This window comes from Thermobia domestica, chromosome 11, assembly GCF_964235325.1.
Source record: "Thermobia domestica chromosome 11, izTheDome1.hap1.1, whole genome shotgun sequence".
NCBI lineage: Eukaryota > Metazoa > Arthropoda > Insecta > Zygentoma > Lepismatidae > Thermobia > Thermobia domestica.
This window is the reverse complement of record NC_137464.1, coordinates 255792076-255807177: the sequence shown is the minus strand read 5'-3', so window position 1 is coordinate 255807177 and position 15102 is coordinate 255792076. Positions and strand designations below refer to the sequence as shown.

The 15102-nt window shown below is 39.0% G+C and overlaps 1 protein-coding gene across 2 annotated transcripts in view; it reads left to right on the top strand.

Annotated features, from left to right (window-relative positions):
- LOC145664958 (sodium-independent sulfate anion transporter-like) overlaps positions 1-15102 on the top strand; it is a 128606-nt gene that overhangs the window by 68955 nt on the left and 44549 nt on the right. For both annotated transcript variants that reach the window (XM_081732097.1, XM_081732098.1), the window contains exon 2: positions 13082-13311. In XM_081732097.1, the coding sequence (XP_081588223.1) occupies positions 13108-13311 (204 nt within the window). In that variant the 5' untranslated portion in view covers positions 13082-13107. The remainder of the gene's footprint in view (positions 1-13081; positions 13312-15102) is intronic.

Genomic DNA, 15102 nt, shown 5'->3' with positions numbered 1-15102 from the left:
AGAATACCCATTCTTTGCACTGGGAAAACAGGTTTCATTTTGGACATGAAAGGGTGGATCTGAACACCATTCGAAGTGTCACTGTTCGTCTCAGCGACCCCAAAAACTGTGGATTCGACACTAATATCGGTCATTTTCAATCAATTTTATATAATATCTTCCCCTGCCCCAAGTCGCGGGGCTGAATTTTGATTTAAATGACATCGGAAGTATCACTGTTCATCTCAGTGACCCCGAGAACTATGGATTCGACAGAAATATTGGTCATTTTCGATAAGTTTTAAATATCTTCCTCCTCCTCCTCCTACTCTATGTTGCACCGTCAAAGTGAAATGATGAAAATTTGATCGACATCGATTTCGTGGTACAAGAGGTACAAAGTCACAAACATAGAAACTCATTTATATATATATATATATATATATATATATATATATATATATATATATATATATATATATATACAGAGAGAGAGAGAGAGATTAAATTAGTTCTGTATGTCCTTGCATGTTTCGCTAATATGTACAAATTTGTATTTTTAAATGTTACAACCATTTTTTTAAAAAAAGATAGCGTACATAATGTACGGTATCACAAGCAAAAAGGTTGCTTATAACATTTAAAATACAAATCTAATTACACAAATAGAAAAAAGATCAAATACCACAAACTAAAATTTTAAGTAAATAAACTACTCAGGCACTTACAATCAGAAAAATATTTGATTATCAAAAAACATAAGCAAATTTAAAGGAAGTCAATGCAACATTAATAATAAATATTCTCGCACGTTCTTTACCATATATCAATAATAATATCATAACAAACAAGGTTGTCCCGTTCTTGCCCTGTATGTTGAGTCCAGTTCATCTCCTGTTATAGAGACTAATCCTTGTTTCTATAAATCCTTGATCCAGAAAGAAGCTAAAGAAGTTAGATTTAGAAATTTGACATTTATCTGTCAATTATAGTAGAGATTTAAAATGTAAATAGTTATTCAACCGCGGTAATATTTAACTGTAATAAAAATATTTTTATGTGACAAGTGAAAGGTGATGTGTTGTGCGGTGGTAACCTTGCGGTGTGATAACAAGCATGCTGTCAGAGTAGCTACATTCGTATCGTACGCGCACAATTATAGTGTATGTTTCGTGGTGAGTGTGTGTGACAAGTGTTCTTCTCATAGTTTTTCTCTTCTTTTATTTTTCCTCTGTCTAACGAAGTGTTTTAAGTGCCTGAAAGGTCACATTTTGATCTTTACGCTGTGTAAACTGCGCAGGCAACGCTGATAAGTATGTGCGATTCATTTTCGACTACGTTAATTTTTAATCTACATTGAATCTGTATAATGTTGGTGTAGATATGGTAGTTTTGTTTTTAAATGCCTATTATTGTGTACAGTTTCATATCAAATAAGAACGCGCTCGTTTATTGTAGGTGCTGTGTCACTATTTATTTCCGTAAGATTCGAACCCGGGAACTTAGGGATATGAAATGGAATTTTTTTCATATGAATGTAGGGGTGTGCACGAGACAAGATTTGTGGCTGTCTCGTCTCTCGAAAATGTGCTGTAAAAGTGATGTCTCGACTCGAAAAATGTATATTTCTCTACTGGAAGAGCCGTATCTCGACTCGAATTTTGTCAGGAAAATCCTGTCTCGACTCGTCTCGTGCGCATCCCTATATGAATGTATTAACTTCCGTGATTATTAAGTGATTACAGTATCCTTTAAGATCATTCCTGCGTGTCTCGAAAGCTGTTAAACTCCCTCTGCTCGTTGCTAAGTGGTTAGCGTACGCACCTTTGGTATGAGGCACCCGGAATCGATTCCCGGCGAAGGTCATATGGTTCGGATCCCACGTTAAGCTGTAGGTTCACGCCTCATATAACCTCGTTGCTGAATGGGGCACTAAACCAAACTAATATCAATCAAATCTGATTGAAAACTGTTTAATAACTGGCGTCTCCGGCATGTAAAATTTGGGGGGGGGGGACATCGAAGAAAGTGATTAAAATGGTGCTACCTAGCCCAACCTATTTATTATCTTCGATTCCATTTGTTACCTTTCTGCTTACCTTCAAGGATCCCCTAAGGTATATCAAGAACTCTGATATTTCTATAATCAGCCTGAATAATATATTCCAAATAAATTAGTCCAGGGCCCAGCCTATACCCCCGTAAAAATTTTTAGGTCCGGAGAGTTTGATTGCTGGAATGAGTTATACAGTGACCAAATATAATTAAAATTTTAGGTAGACATCTGGTATCCTGTTCATTCTCTCTGGGCAGCCATTTTTCAAAATGGCCGCCGCTCATATGTAAACGTCTATATATCTTGTGAAACAAGGTACTTAGAAAGGTGATTTTGGTGTCAAAGTATATGTTTTCGAGGTCGCTGAATTCAAATATGACATCATCGGTAATGTCACTTAGAAAAAGTACTAGCCAGCAACACTGTTGTCTTTAACGGCCAACTATAAAAAGCTACTGTGCATATTGCACAAGGATGTAACGTGTCCCTTCCAAGACTACAGTAAACCAATTTTTGCTGGTAGTTGACATCAAAGAAAAACAGATTTTAGAAATTAATATAAGAAAAAGTGGCTTTAAATTCAATATGGCGGCTAGTGACCAGGCCACCAAGCAATGGAATTGTTCAAATGCCTGTAAGGCAGTCACTTATTGGTCTAAAGAGTTCAAACAAGAAGCAGGATGTACAGGAAAGGACAGTCGTGCCAAGCGTTTACGGTTTAGGTCCAGGAAACGAAGCGTATTGTCAGGGGGGAATATGGGCTGGGGCGGGGCAGGCATTTTTATGAAAAATAGGGATTTGCTCTAGATAATTATGCATATAACGCACAGTAAACACTAAAATGTTCCCTGAAAAATGTCATAAGATTCAATTCCTACTTTGTCCATACTGTCTATAGTTGTCTGAGATGAGGAAGCAACTTATCTTTATTGTATTCCATTATATCTTTTGAGATGAACGGGTTTGCAGGGGGTCTAAGCCATATATGTTAGACCATATTCATACCATGAATGTGCACTTACATGCCACAAAAACTATATAAAATTAACAAGTGAAACTTCTTTTCATATTTCAGATAAGAAACAAGGATGTCTGATAATTCTGCAATAAGTATTGCCCCAGGAGTTCAACTTAGTCGTCAACGCATGGAAGAACCCTTCGTCAGCAGCAGATGCGTAATTTTTCAGCGAAATACGTCGGAACGATTGACCAGTACAGCTGCTGGGATTAAAAGACTAAGAGAAATTGCTGAAATTTGTGATGACGACGTAAGCAAACCTATAAAAGCAAATCATGCAGAGAAAATAGTGTACCACAGTGGCAACGCTTGTTACAAGACATATACATTTTAAAAAAATGTAGATGCTATTTGAAAAGCAAATGAAACTAAAGTAACTGAAAGGGCTGTGGAAGAGAGAGGATGTTCGTTATTTCCAAGACGGAAACCATCGCTTCGCTCAGGAAAACGAGAACGTTCAGAACCTAGCAATGTTGTTTTTTCGCCGTACCTATTACCGTGCGCCATATGCGCAAACGTGGCAACTAGAGGAAATGTGGGAGAGATTGTGAGGGAAAAAATATAGAATTTGTGAGTCAGCACGTGCAAACTCCTTTCTAGCTGCAGCTAGCCATTTCCAAGACGAAGTATTTTGTCGAGTTGCTGACCTGGAAAGTGAAGAAAATTTTTTTGCAGCCGACCTGTACGCAACATATTCGTGGATAGCTTCAAGATCAACCTATTCTTCCGGTATCTTGTGATGAAGCAGTTTTTCGGACTGTGGCGGACATAATACTCTTTTGTCCTCTGGAGTTTCAGGATAAATATCCCATGATGGACACCTTCCACATGGTAAAATCGCATTACGTTGTGCCTGTAATTTCTTGATTGGAAGTGCAATGGAAGAGGCTATGATTGAATGTGAAATTCTTGGAAATAAAACAATACAGACTGTGCTTCATGGAACACATTATGTCCATTCTCTTCAAGGTATGCATATCGTTTCACAAGTTATACGAACTCTTCAATGGCAAGTCTTCTGGGCAAAGCACAACAAAAAAGTTTTCCAAACGCAGATAGATCTAGCAAAATCGTGTCAAAATGCCTTAAGAGAAAGAGATCATATTCAGACCCACCACTGTTAAACAACTGTTGCCAGTGTTTCACGAGTTCGATTGCACCAATTATCTGCGATATGCTTCGTGGTACCTGGAAATGGCCAGAAACCTAGAAATCAAATTGCCGTATCTTTACAGCAAATTTAAAGATGGACTTTCGTCGTGAAAGACAAGAACGGTTCTTTCAATGCAGTCTCTCCGGATATGAAACTTGAGCAGACTATCCAAAGATCCCAAAAAAGCTCGAAAGGGATTGTTGGGCAAACAAGAAAAGTAGAATACGTTGGTAATGACAGTTGGTATATCATGAAATTCTGGGAAATTCTGGAAATAACCAACGTATTTAGAGAACTGACAAATTCTCGTTTAATGCATCACCAAGAAACTGTACTTCATCGTGACTTGATCGAGAAAAGAGGTGAAAATTTTGGTGTGCTAGTTAAGCGTCTGCTAGATTTTGTGATTCAGCAAGGCAATCCATTTGATTACTAGCAGCGTCCACTACAGCTGGACAACTTTCTAACTAGTCAGTACGTGGACGAAGAAATTGCACGTCGCTTGTTAAATGTTTTGGCGGAAGGAGAAGAGAATTACAACCAAGTGAAGAGGAGAGATTTGTACTAAAATATATATATATATAAAAAAAAAAAAACTCACTGACACTATATCTCGCGCCAGTTTGCCCACTTTGTTTGCTTCAAGAGCACATGCTTCCAAAGTTGGGGATGTTGATACCATATCCCACAAGCAGTTAGCTCAAGCTCAGAGAGACATTGATGTAGCGAAAGAGCGAAGTGTGCCTATGCAAGATATTCTTTCGCATGACCTGTTCGACACAAACGCACTTTTCGAAGAAGACGCAACAATGAAACTACAAAAATATGTTTTGGTATCGGAGCTAGAAAGCCAACTCCAATCGACCCCCCCCCCCAAAATAAAACGATTATCAAAACATTCCTCTTCAACCCTTATTCCTACTCAATTAGATAAGTTCTGGGCGTCAACAGAAAATAAGATAAAACTGCAAATGTTTGCGCGAGATTTCATGTTACAAGACTCATCAATACGGCTAAGGGTCCTACTGTAATTATTTTTAGAATTCTTAATGATGGTGATGAGCTACAAGCAACCCAAATCTCTAATCATGAAACCTCAATTGTACAAGATTTTAACAGTAACGTGGAAGAAGCGGACCTGCGTATTGTACTTCACACATACTGGGCAATAATTCACGGAAAGAAGAGAGTTGTTGTTCTTTAAAATGACGCCTATGTTGTTGCATTCCTTCTTCGCTTTGTTGAGAAGTTTTTGCTCTTAGGTTTGCAAGAACTTTGGGTAAGCTATGGAACTGGCGAAAAACGACGTTTCTTACCTCTTCACACGCTATTCTCCAAATTTGGTTCAATTTTCTGCAACAATCTTATAAAAGCTCATATACTCGTAGGCAATGATGAAGTTAGCAAAATTGGAACCAAGAAAGATGGTTTGCGTGCGGAACCTACAATGTATTTACAGAAGTTTCTAGAGACAGAGGACAAAACAATCGGAGTCTCTGTTGTTGAGAAATACCTAGTGTGCGTTTGGAAACCTAACACAAAATGCTCAACTTTTAACAAAGTAAGATATGAAGAATATATAAGAAATGTTCCGCTTGCAAAGTTACCTCCAACTTCAAAGTCAATCCAAGGACACATTCTCCTTGCCTATTATTCAATTAGAAAAGGTCTTATCATATTAGAAACATCGTTTCCGGAACTGGATCCGTATACTTTTGTATGGACTGAATTGAATGGTGTTTTGCGACAAAATAAAATTCATGAACCCGTTGTCAAATGATGTGATTTGAAAATGTGGATGCAAGTTGTGTAACCATTATCGATGTCCTTGTAGAAGTGTCTTTTACAAGTGTATGGCTTACTGCAAGTGTAATAGTGCACAATGTAATAACAAATAATAAGTGCAAAGTGAAAATTTTGATAAGCAAACAAACTGCTTAATGACAGAGATAACATAAAACCTACATTATACAAAGATTCATAATGAATAAAACTATCATAATTATACGTTAGAAATATATTTGTATCCAGCGAAATATTTTGTACACACGATTTTTACTATTTCTTATAAATTATAGAATTTTACATCCAGTATTATCATTCGCTCTTTACCTACATAAACTAAAATATTTGATTCGTATTCGCCCTTACGGTGTCTTTCTTGGTAGTATTAATTTCCAAAAACAGTGTACTATATTTAAAATTAGTTTGAAAATAATTTCATATGATTGAACAAATCCAAAAAAACAGGATTTTTAAAAATCATTCACCAAGTGTAAGTGGCTCCAATGATAATCTGGTGGGTGTTATACCAACCGCCATATTGAAAATGGTTGCCAAGATGGAATCAACGGTATATTAGATGTCTACCTAGAATTTTATTTTATTTGGTCACTGAATAACTCATTCCAGCAATCAAACTCTCCGCGCCAACACGATTTTACAGGCTATAGTAAATTTTAATTTTATCAGGCCCATACGGGGTTATAGCGCCGGAAACGAAAGAATTAACAAAAAACAGGAGTTTGCTCCCTTGTCCTCACGTAGTTATGCACAGTACGGACATATAAATAAATGGAATCTTACGGGAGGTTTCCAAGTAACATCTTGTAGGACATTTTTTGTAGGTACATCCTTGTAGGTATAGTTGGCTGGAAACAATGGGTCAAAGCTCTGTTTTTATTCTGTCGCCCCCGCTGAGAATACGCTTCGTTCCCTGGACCTAAACCGTAAACGCTTGGAACGTCTGTCCTTTCCTGTACATCCTGCTTCTTGTTTGAACTCTTTAGACCAATAAGTGACTGCCTTACAGGCATTTGAACAATTCCATTGCTTGGTGGCCTGGTCACTAGCCGCCATATTGGCCGCCATGTTGAATTTAAAGCCACTTTTTCTTATATTAATTTCTAAAATCTGTTTTTCTTTGATGTCAACTACCAGCAAAAATTGGTTTACTGTAGTCTTGGAAGGGACACGTTACATCCTTGTGCAATATGCATCAGTAGCTTTTTATAGTTGGCCGTTAAAGACAACAGTGTTGCTAGCTAGTAAGCTTTCTAAGTGACATTACCGATGATGTCATATTTGAATTCAGCGACCTCGAAAACATATACTTTGACACCAAAATCACCTTTCTAAGTACCTTGTTTCACGAGATATATAGATATTTACATATGAGCGGCGGCCATTTTGGAAAATGGCTGGCCAGAGAGAATGAACAGGATACCAGATGTCTACCTAAAATTTTAATTATATTTGGTCACTGTATAACTCATTCCAGCAATCAAACTCTCCGGACCTAAAAATTTTTACGGGGGTATAGGCTGGGCCCAGGACTAAATATTATTATTATTATTATTTATTTATTTGTTATTCTGTCGTTAGTAAATAAATTAAATTCGAATGAAATATTGAATATTTTGTACTTCAAAATATTGGGGGGACGCGACCCCCTCGTCTTCCCCGCCAGAGACACCTATGTAAATATCACATAATATTCTGAAAAGAGCAACTTGTGTTCTACAATTTTATTAGCGTTTAACGGGAAAAAATATCCAACGATGAAACATGCACCAATTGATATATCCTATTAGGCTGAACAAAATGACATAGATAAATGTGAAAATTCATGCGCAGTTTTCGAGAAAATGGAGAAAAACTCATTTCTTTGTAAGCCTAAAAATTGATACTGTATTTCAAGTGTACCACTTATGGATGTGAAAGTTACAATGAAATATATTTTCATTATGTCTTCCTTACGATACTATCTAAAACAATGATGGTTAATGAGATATAGTCTAAAACTATGGTTAAGTCTTAAATTTAATAATATCTGTTTCACTATGACATTGACCAGTCGATAAACCACATAAAGCTGAACAAACTGGGGTGGTTGAAGGTAAATTCTGATCCGAAGTTTTCAAGAAAAGCACATTTTTAAGTCGATAAAGAAGTATGTTATTCGTTCCAATAATGGTTGATATTTTTTTATTGTGCTAAAACAAATAGTTCGTTTCTTAATGTAAGTACTTGACGTTGCCGGGTGTTAATCCAGAATATCGATTAAAAGAAACAAAAAAATAGCCCTTACTCCCTGCTCTTATATAAGCCAGCACAACCATATGGCAGTGCGGGTTGCATATATACATGGCGTTATCAGAAACTGCGAGAAAGGTGTATACCTTTTCGCATACATTTGCACTCTCCAAATCTGACCCCTTCCGAGTTGAAATTAGAAAAAAAAAGTGCTTTGTACAGGAATAAATACTGTGAAGATCCATCTGTGTACAAAATTTGGCGACTCTAGGTTACTCATTTCTATGCGAAAAGCTGATGACAGACAGACAGACAAATACATATATAGATGGCGATCAGAAAAATGGAAACACCTGAACGAAATTGCAACTTACCAGATTAATATGGTGTCGGGCCACCTTTCGCCTTCAGAACAGCCTTGAAGCGACGTGGGATGCAGGCAAATTGTTGGTCGTGAATGGTAGCAAGTGGAATTTTACACCATTCCTCGTGCAGGGCATCGGTCAGTTCTGTGAGAGAGGATGGAGGTGGAAATCGTCGCCGGAGTCGTGTTTCCAAGACGGACCACAGATGTTCAATTATGTTGAGATCTGGGGATCGGGCGGGCCAGGGGAGGTGTTGAACTTCATCCCGATGTTCCTCGAACCACGCTGCAACTACGCCAGCTGTGTGAATGGGTGCATTATCATCCTGGAAGATGGCGTCATTGTCCGAGAACAACATCCGGACCATAGGATGCAACTGGTCTCCTAAAATTTCGACTTAATCGTTGGCAGTGATTCGTCAGCTAAGTGTGACCACAGAACCCAATGAAAACCAAGATATGGCGGCCCACAGCATCACCGAGCCTCCGCCATGTTTCACAGTTGGGCGGAGACACTGCAGATCATAAGCTTCTTTGGGCGTTCTCCACACATAAACACGGCCCGTGGTTGGGAATAGGGTGAAGGATGACTCATCCGACCATATCACACGTTTCCAGTCCTCAACGGTGCAAGTTGCATGGTCGCGGCACCATTTGCGGCGTGCGAAAGCGTTATGGTCACTGATGAGGGGTTTGGCCCGTGCAACATGACCCCGTAAGTTCATGTCAAGTAATTCGCGGCGGACTGTGATTGTCGAAACAGGGTGGGGGAGGTGCTGATTGAGTTCCTCCGTCACTTGCTCCGCAGTGGCACGACGGTTCTGCGTGACAATGCGCTTTAATACCCGGCGTGACCTGTCACTCATGATTTTCTTCCGCCCACTGTTCCGCTTCCCCGATGTGGTTTTCTCGTGTGTTGTGTAGGCCGTCATCACCTTCGACACTGTTCCACGCGACACACCTAACACAGTAGCCACTGCCGTCACACTCACTCCACATAACCGCGCACCAACAATTTGCCCTCTTTGAAAATCTGAGAGGTCTCCCATTTTACACTACCTCCGTCTGCTGCAGCCACTGAACACTGCTGTTCCACTGCGCCTGATGTAGTATGGAGACCGACCTAACACACCACCACTAGCGGTCCGGCGCTGCGGGTGCCACGACACCACTGCCAACCCATACATCTGACGTGTTGCCAACTACAGGTGTTTCCATTTTTCTGATCACCATCTGTACATTATTTTATTATATTAGCTATATTTGTGAACAACAACATAACTGTCATAAACCCAATTACAGTGTTGTTGTATTACAAGGGTCACTACGAAAGTTTTGAGATGTGAAATAACTTACATACTTAAAATCAACTTAACACTTACATTTTCTCAAAGTATTCACCATTACACTGTACACACTTTTCAATCCTCGAAACCCACTTTTGGAAGCAGTGTTGCCAGTCTTTTTCTTCAAGTGTTGAAATTTCATTTTCGTAAGCCACTACAGCTTCTTCAGGGCTGCAAAATCTCTTCCCACGGATGCCTAATGTTCTCATCTGTGTATACAACATTTTGGACATAGAATAACTTTCTTTCGTTTGATTGAAGTGATAAAAGTAGTTTTTATCGGTGTGACTTCCTTCACGAGCCGTGCTGAATGTATGAATGACAGAATATTCAGTAAGTCCTGATTTAATTATGAGCAATGAACTTTACTGTATTAGGTTTTATCATCAACATACTCTTTTTCTTTCATATTATGTTACGGAATTCATTTATAGTTTTACCAGCTCTCATGTTCGTTCTTCGTACGAGAAGAGTAGGTTTAGGAAAATATATATTTTAACCCTCTTTCCTCTTTAGGATAGGCATTTCAATTAAATGTAATGATAAAGTACTAAGTATTTCAAAAGCCATTGTAATGGTTCAACCGTCTCTTTATTTTTGCCATTTTAAAAATTCAAGAGGAGAAATTAAAACAATATAGGAAATTTGCTGAATTAGAATCTTTAAATATAATGTAACACCTTTGTATATCAAGTAATAAGGAGTTCGTAATGAGTAATAATACTGTATTAAGGAGTTTGTGTATCGAGTTTCATCTTCCTAACTTACGGGCTTCTGAGATCCTCTACTTTTGATATAAATTTTAAGGAGTGTCTATACCAAGTTTCATTTCCCTAACTTACGGCCTTCTGAGATTCTTACTTTTAGCATAAATTTGAAGGAGCTTGTATATCAGGTTACATTTCACTAACTTGCAGGCTTCTGAAGTTCTCTACTTCTAGCATAAATTTTGTACCTTGTTCCCGTTTTAATACCTCTATATAGCGTGCGATCTCTTTCCTATAGTTACCTAATTTTTTTTCAAGGATAACGTTGTAGACTTGTAAAGAGGAACAAGGCAAACATTAAACTTTATATATGACTACTAAACTAACAGCCCATCATTGTCTGCAAAACGAGTGACTTGTTAGAAGTATCTTTCCAGATTGAGTTACCGGTAAAATATCTATCAATTCTCAAAAATACTATTGTAACATCCTACACGTGGTATGTATTTGTAAATAAAACCACGTCCTCTTTTACTACAACCTATAACAAGCATACAAACAACAAGTACCATTGCCATCAATAACAAAAAACGAACACTAGCACTTTAGAACACTATTCCACTGTCCAAATATATACGAGGGGCGTCCAATAAGTTATCTACCTAGACAGGAAGGAATACAGATATGCTCATCTGGTCATCACTGTTTATCGATGTAGTTCCCATGGAGGTCTATGCACTGTCACCAGTTTGTGGGCAGCGAAGAAATCCCAGAGAAAAAAATAGTCTTTGTCATGGCCTCCAAACCACTGGGAAACAGCCTGCTGGACCTCGTTGTCCCCGCAAGTGTTTCATCAGGTCTCGGAAGAGAAAATGAGTCACTAGGGACCATGTCCGGACTGTAGGGAGGATGAATCAACACTTGAAAACCACAGTCAGCAATGACAGCCTGAACCTTCCAGGCCGTGTTTACTGGTGCGTTGTCCTGGAGCAAGAGGATCCGGTTGGCCAACTTTCCCGAACATTGTTCTGCAATGGCATCAGTCAAACGATACAGGGAGGCAGCATAGACATCACTCGCGATTGTCGTCTTGTGAGGCATGTACTCCACCAGCAGAAGTCCCACAGAATCCTTGAAGATGATCGCCATGGTCTTCCCCGCAGAAGGCTGTGTGCAGAACTTCTTCGGGGGCGGAGAATCGTGGTATTTCCAAAGCATGGACTCCTGCCTGCTCTCAGGATCCCAATGGTAGATCCAGGTTTCGTCCCGTCACCAGTTGAGCCAGGAATTTGTCCTGGTCCTCCTCAAAGAAGTCCAACAAGTCTTGGGACAGCTATCCGTCACTGCTTCTGTGCAAGCGTGAGCATTCTGGGGACACAACGAGCACAGACCTTTGACATGTCCAAGCGGTCATGCAGAATCGTCAGGACGGATCCTTTGGATATACCACATACTGCTACAATCTCGGTGACTTTCATACGGCGATCCTGCAGGACCATGTTCTCAACTTTGCGGCACATTTCCGTGGTGATTGCATCCGCGGGTCTCTCGGAGCAGGGGTCATCCTCAATGGACTCTCGTCCCCACTTGAATTATTTGACGTGGAATTCTGACGGTGCTGCATCCCGGTACGCTTTCACCAGTCGCTTGTAGATCTCCTTTGGTTCCTTCCCTTCTTTAGTGAGAAACTTGATGACCGAGGAGTGCTCGATCTGCTGCAAATCCATTGTTCGTGGCGTCACACAAACATTCGCTATGCGCTGTAACACAAACACTCTTCTCACGGCCATTGTGTTGCTCCGACTGACCTCAAATTGCGCAGCTCCCACAGTGGCCTTGGCGTCATTATGCTCCGTCCCTCCCTTCCTGTCTAGATAGATAACTTATCTAGGTAGATAGATAGATAACGGTACACTCCTCCTATATAAAAAACACTATAAAACCTTCAACATCAGTTTCAACTGATTATCTTCTCTCGCTTTCTCTCTTATCTTGCCTAAAGTACTAAAAAATCCTAAACTGCAGCCACCTAGTTTGCCTGAAGCTCTGTGGTTTCCCTCCCTGCTTAGCTTACCTGGATCTCTACGGGATCTCAACTTCTCTTTGGTTGCCTAAAGCACTAAAAAAATTCCTAAACCATTATCACTTAGCTTGCTTGAAGCTCTGTGGTACCCTTTCCTTAACTGCCTAAGCCTTAAAACACCTATTTACCTAAATTACGTAAAAATAATATATTAATCTTAAAACCACAATTAGAATTATCTTATATTTGTAAATAAGATACATTCGAGTAAATATGGTATTGCTTATTTCATGGGTCTCATCAACCGTCATTCTTTAGAGAAAACTGTGCTTGCACCTTAATCCTATTTCGACCACCAATAGTATTGTGCTTAAAACTTATCTCTGTTCTTTTTTTTCAGCTGTTGTTAGTTGTTGGCCATCGAGGATGCCGTTCTCCCTGAAGGCCCTAAGAAAGAAGCGCTCAGACTGTTGCTCTCGGTTCCTGCATCGACACGTTCCCATCACAGCATGGCTTCCCAAGTACAACACAGAGAAACTAGTATCCGACATGATAGCTGGCATTACCGTAGGATTGACTGTAATGCCTCAAGGATTAGCGTATGCCACATTAGCTGATTTAGATCCTCAGGTAAGTACTAAGGCACTTGGCGTAACAGATTGAGCCGCTCCAGCGCCATGTACTCTGGAAGTTTCTCGTTTTACCTTCTTCCCTTAATTCTGTTCTTTTTTTTTTTTTTCATTTTCCTTTTTCCTAAATACCAGAGTACAATTAAACGTTCCTTTCTATCGATTCCTTTTGAAATTCCCAGAGCACTGCATAAATTACTTTAACATGCATTTTATAGTAACAAAATTTGACAATTAGAATTACTTTCATGTTTATTGAAAACTCACTTGCCTACTCGTCCAAGGAATAGATATATGAAAAAAATTCCATAAATCCTGCCAATTATTACGAAATTCCCTTTATCCCATTTCGAAAAATCATTGTCAAAAAATCCCACAATATGGGATTTTTCCCACGGGCTGGCATCACTGCTTATCAGTAGAGCAGCCAACTTTATGCTTTAATGCTTTATTTTTCCTTACATTATACTTTTCCCTAAATTATGCCGTAATATGATATTCCTTGAGTTATACTTCATTTTTACCCATTTCCATTTCATATTTGTCTTATTTTACTCGTTTTCATTACACAAGCATTAAAAATGTATATGAAATCACTAATTTTCCCCACTAAAATCACTAATACGATGCATCAAGGTACGGTGATACAAAATTGCATTAAGATGCGGAGAAAGGTGGAATTCGAAGTTTCCATTGTTACGCGTAAAGGCAAGTGGCAGTTGATTTCCATTGTTTGCGGCATTGATAACAGCCTTTGTAATTTCTTCTAACTAACTAACTAACTCTATGGCCTATGGAACCCGGAGGTTCAATGCCGCGTTCACAAAAGCTCTCCACTGACTTCTATCCTTAGCTAACTGCATCCAGTTTCTACTTTGTATTCCAATCTCTGCGAGATCCATCTTAATATTGTCCTCCCATCTGCGCCTAGGTCTTCCTAATGGTCGTTTTCCGATTGGTCTTCCAGTCAAGACTTTGAAAGCGTTTCTACTTTCTTCCATTCTAGCTACATGACCCGCTCTCCTAGACTTGACGACCCTAACAATGTTGGGTAAACCATATAAATTATGTAGTTCCTCGTTATGAAGTTTCCGCCATTCTCCATTCCCGTTCCTCTTGGTCGTCTCAGGATCTTGCTCTCAAATACTTTCAGTCTGTGTTCTTCCCTCAGAGTAAGCGACCATGTTTCGCAACCATACAGAACAACAGGCATGATTATCGTTTTGTATATTTTAAGCTTCAAATTCCTCGACAGAATTCGCGACAGCAAGAGATTTTGAACCGAATAGTAAGACGAATTCCCTGCTTTTAGTCGACATTTAATTTCTTCGTGAATATGATTTTCGTCTGTTAATATTGATCCTAAATATTTGAAAGTATCCACTTTATCAAAAGTATTATTTATTATTTTAACGCATCCATAATTTGCTGTATTCCGGTCCCGACGCACTTCCATGTATTTAGTTTTCTCTGCATTTACTTCTAAACCTATGTCCCTGCAAGCGTTTAATAAGATCTCTGTATTTCTTTCTATTGTTCTCCTATCATCCCTTATTAAATTTACATAATCAGCATATGCCATAACCTGGTGAATACCGTTCAACTCTAGGCCCTGGTTGCTATCTTTGATTTTCCTTATAGCGTATTCCAGAACAAAGCTAAATAATAATGGCGACAACGCATCTCCTTGTTTCACGCCATTTTCGACTTGAAAGAGCAGTGATGTCAACTTGTAATTTCTTCTTTGGTACAAAATATATTAATATATTTTTTGTTGTACACAGGCACAAGG